At 52.2% G+C, this 2,968-nt stretch overlaps 1 protein-coding gene across 1 annotated transcript in view; it reads left to right on the plus strand.

Moving 5' to 3' along the window:
* Nucleotides 1-2,968, plus strand: part of PCBP2 (poly(rC) binding protein 2) — a gene marked incomplete at its 5' end in the record, with an annotated part of 11,438 nt that overhangs the window by 8,219 nt on the left and 251 nt on the right. The window contains 3 exon segments of the mRNA XM_010006282.1: nucleotides 33-105; nucleotides 1,257-1,295; nucleotides 2,266-2,318. Of these exon segments, the coding sequence (XP_010004584.1) occupies nucleotides 33-105; nucleotides 1,257-1,295; nucleotides 2,266-2,318 (165 nt within the window).

Below are 2,968 nucleotides of genomic sequence, written 5' to 3' on the forward strand. Positions count from 1 at the left end.
CCTTCCCCCCCCCCAAAACCCCCCTTTTTTAGCTGACCAAGCTGCACCAGTTGGCAATGCAACAGTCACACTTTCCAATGTCTCATGGCAACACTGGATTCAGTGGTATGGAAACTCCTTCTCTCTTCCTCCATAGCCCCAAAAAAACGGGGGCTCCCCCCCCCAAAAAATACACCCCAAACCTTCCCCCGCCCCCCAAGAGATGAGCCTGCCCAGGTAATGATTGTGTTGTTTGTTGGGGTTTTCTTTGGGGGGTGGGTTTGTTTGACTTGGGTACCAACCTCTCTGAGTTGGGGGGGGGGGGGCATAGAGGGTAGAGAGAAAAAATGAAGATCCCCCCCAAAAAATGAGGTGGAAAGGGCCTGAAAAAGATGGAAAGGGCCAGGAAAAATATGTGGAAGGGCCTGAGGAAAAAGTCATAGGTGGAAATGGCCTGGAAAAGATGGAAATGGGCAGGAAAAAAAATGTGGGCAAGGCCTGAGAGGAAAAAAATAGGTGGAAATGGCCTGGAAAAATATGTGGAAATGGCCTGAAAAAGTATGTGGAAAGGGCCTGAGGAAAAAAATATAGGTGGAAATGGCCTGAAAATGATGGAAATGGGCAGGGAAAGTCTGTGGAAAGGGCCTGAGGAAAAAAAATAGGTGGAAATGGCCTGAAAAAGATGGAAATGGGCAGGGAAAAAAATGTGGGAAAGGCCTGAGAGGAAAAAAATAGGTGGAAATGGCCTGGAAATGATGGAAATGGCCAGGAAAAGTCTGTGGAAAGGGCCTGAGGAAAAAAAATAGGTGGAAATGGCCTGAAAAAGATGGAAATGGCCAGGAAAAAAAATGTGGGAAAGGCCTGAGGAAAAAAATAGGTGGGAAAGGCCTGAGGAACAAAAAAAATAACCTGAAAAATAGTGCAAATGACCAGAAAAAAACACAACTAAGCCAAAACCAAAGACCAAAGCCAACCTGGGAAGCAAGGAACAGGCAGGGCCTCCACGCTGCTTTTTCCTTCCTCTTCATCCCCATCCTCTGCAGCTTCTGGGAGACCCTCCCCCCAAACCCCACAGCACCCTCTTTTTTTCCCCCCTCCAGCTCCTCCACTTCCTGAGCAGGCAACTGTGGAGTTGGCACCAAATTGGCTGTAGATCTGCTAAAAAAAAAACCACACAAAAAGGCTTGAAAAAATCAGAATGAGCACAAAAAAAGGATCCATTTGGGGCTCCCTAAACTCGAGGCAGCCAAAACTCATTGTCACTTGTATCTTAACAGGCATTGAATCCAGCCCTCCAGAGGTGAAAGGCTATTGGGGTAATGATTAAAACACACAAATCTGTAGTTCTTGTGTCTTATAATGACCTGGGGTCTTGGTTCTCCCTCTGAAAATGCTGCACGGATGGGGTGGGGGGTGTGGAAAAAGGGGGGGAGGTCAAGGGGGGAGCCTTAGATGGGCTGGAGGTCCCCCCCCCATTTAGGAGAAGGCAGTTGAGGAGTTGCTGGAGGGCTTGGGAAGCTGGTGCCTGAGGTTGGGAATGAGCCTTAGGGACCCCCCTCACCTTTAAACCCCCCTCCCCAATTCCCCAAGTCGTGTTGGAGCTGGGGAATATGGGGGGGTTTCCCCACTTTGGGATTCCCTTGCCTTGAGGAGTTGCTGGAGTGGATCTGAACTGGTGATGGGGTGGGGGACACACAACACCAACCTGGTGTGTGTCCCCAAGCCCCTTAGTGACCCCTTTTTCCCCCTCAAAAAAAAAACACCCCTCCAGGGTGAGGCCATGAGGCTTCCCAAGTGTTCCTTGAGCAGGGAATGATTTGGGGAGGGGGGGAAATGGGAAATAATCCTAAAAAAATCCATGTAAACACACACCTTTGGGGCTGGCTGAGGTGTGAGCACTGCCATGGTGAGGAAGAGGAGGAAGAAGAAGGGGGGGGACACACAGTGTAGCCCTTGGAAGCTGGTAATGGAGCCAAGTGCCTGCAGGGAGCCCCCCAGGAGCTCCAGGATTGTCCTGTCTGGAGGGATGAGCCTGTGGTGACACTTGGGGGTTGGGGGGCTGAGGAGAGGGGAGAGATTGGGGGTGGTGACCAAAAAGAGTTGGGGGGAACAACTAAATGGAGCTGGAGGGGTTGAGTCACCTGGTTCTGCCCTTCCCACCCATCCCAGCTCCAGGAAAGGTTGAATCAAGTCCTGAACTCTGTGCTACTTGTCCCCCCCCTCACCCCAAATCCCACTTCCCACCTTCCCTGAACTTTTCCTGCTTTTTTCTCTTGTCTCAAGCAGGTTTGGATGCCTCTGCTCAAACCACCTCTCATGAACTCACCATTCCAAATGATGTGAGTATTCCCTCAGGATGGGATCCTGCTTTCCCAGGCCTGGGATGTTAATGGCTTGAAACTGGGAAGTGGGGAGATGGAGGTTGGAGATGAGGAGGTGTAAAAAAGGAGATGGAGCTTCTGGAGAGAGTCAGTAGGAGGCCATGGAGATGATCCAAGGGTTGGAGCCAGGCTGAGAGAGTTGGGGTGTCCAGCCTGGAGAGGAGAAGCTCCAGGGAGACCTGAGAGCAGCTTCCAGTGCCTGAAGGGGATCCAGGAAAGCTGGGGAGGGACTTGGGCCAAGGGCAGGAGGGATGGGCTGAGGGGGAAGGGCTTGAAAGTGGCAGTGGGGAGCTGGAGGTTGGAGCTGAGGAGGAACTTGTTGGCTGGGAGGGTGGGGAGAGCCTGGGCCAGGGAAGCTGTGGCTGCCCCATCCCTGGGGGTGTTGAAGGGCAGGTTGGCTGGGGCTGGAGCAGCCTGGGCTGGTGGGAGGTGTCCCTGCCCATGCAGGGGGTGGGATCTAGGTGGTCTTAAAGGTCCCTCCAACCTAACACATTCCATGATTCCATGATTCTGTTGTCACACCATTGTGATCATGCAAGACCTACAATCATAGAATTTAGCTCCTGGGATGGTTTGGGCTGGAAGGGACCTTCAAGCCCACCCAGATG

This window comes from Chaetura pelagica, unplaced genomic scaffold (assembly GCF_000747805.2).
Source record: "Chaetura pelagica isolate M959 unplaced genomic scaffold, ChaPel_1.0 scaffold1971, whole genome shotgun sequence".
NCBI lineage: Eukaryota > Metazoa > Chordata > Aves > Apodiformes > Apodidae > Chaetura > Chaetura pelagica.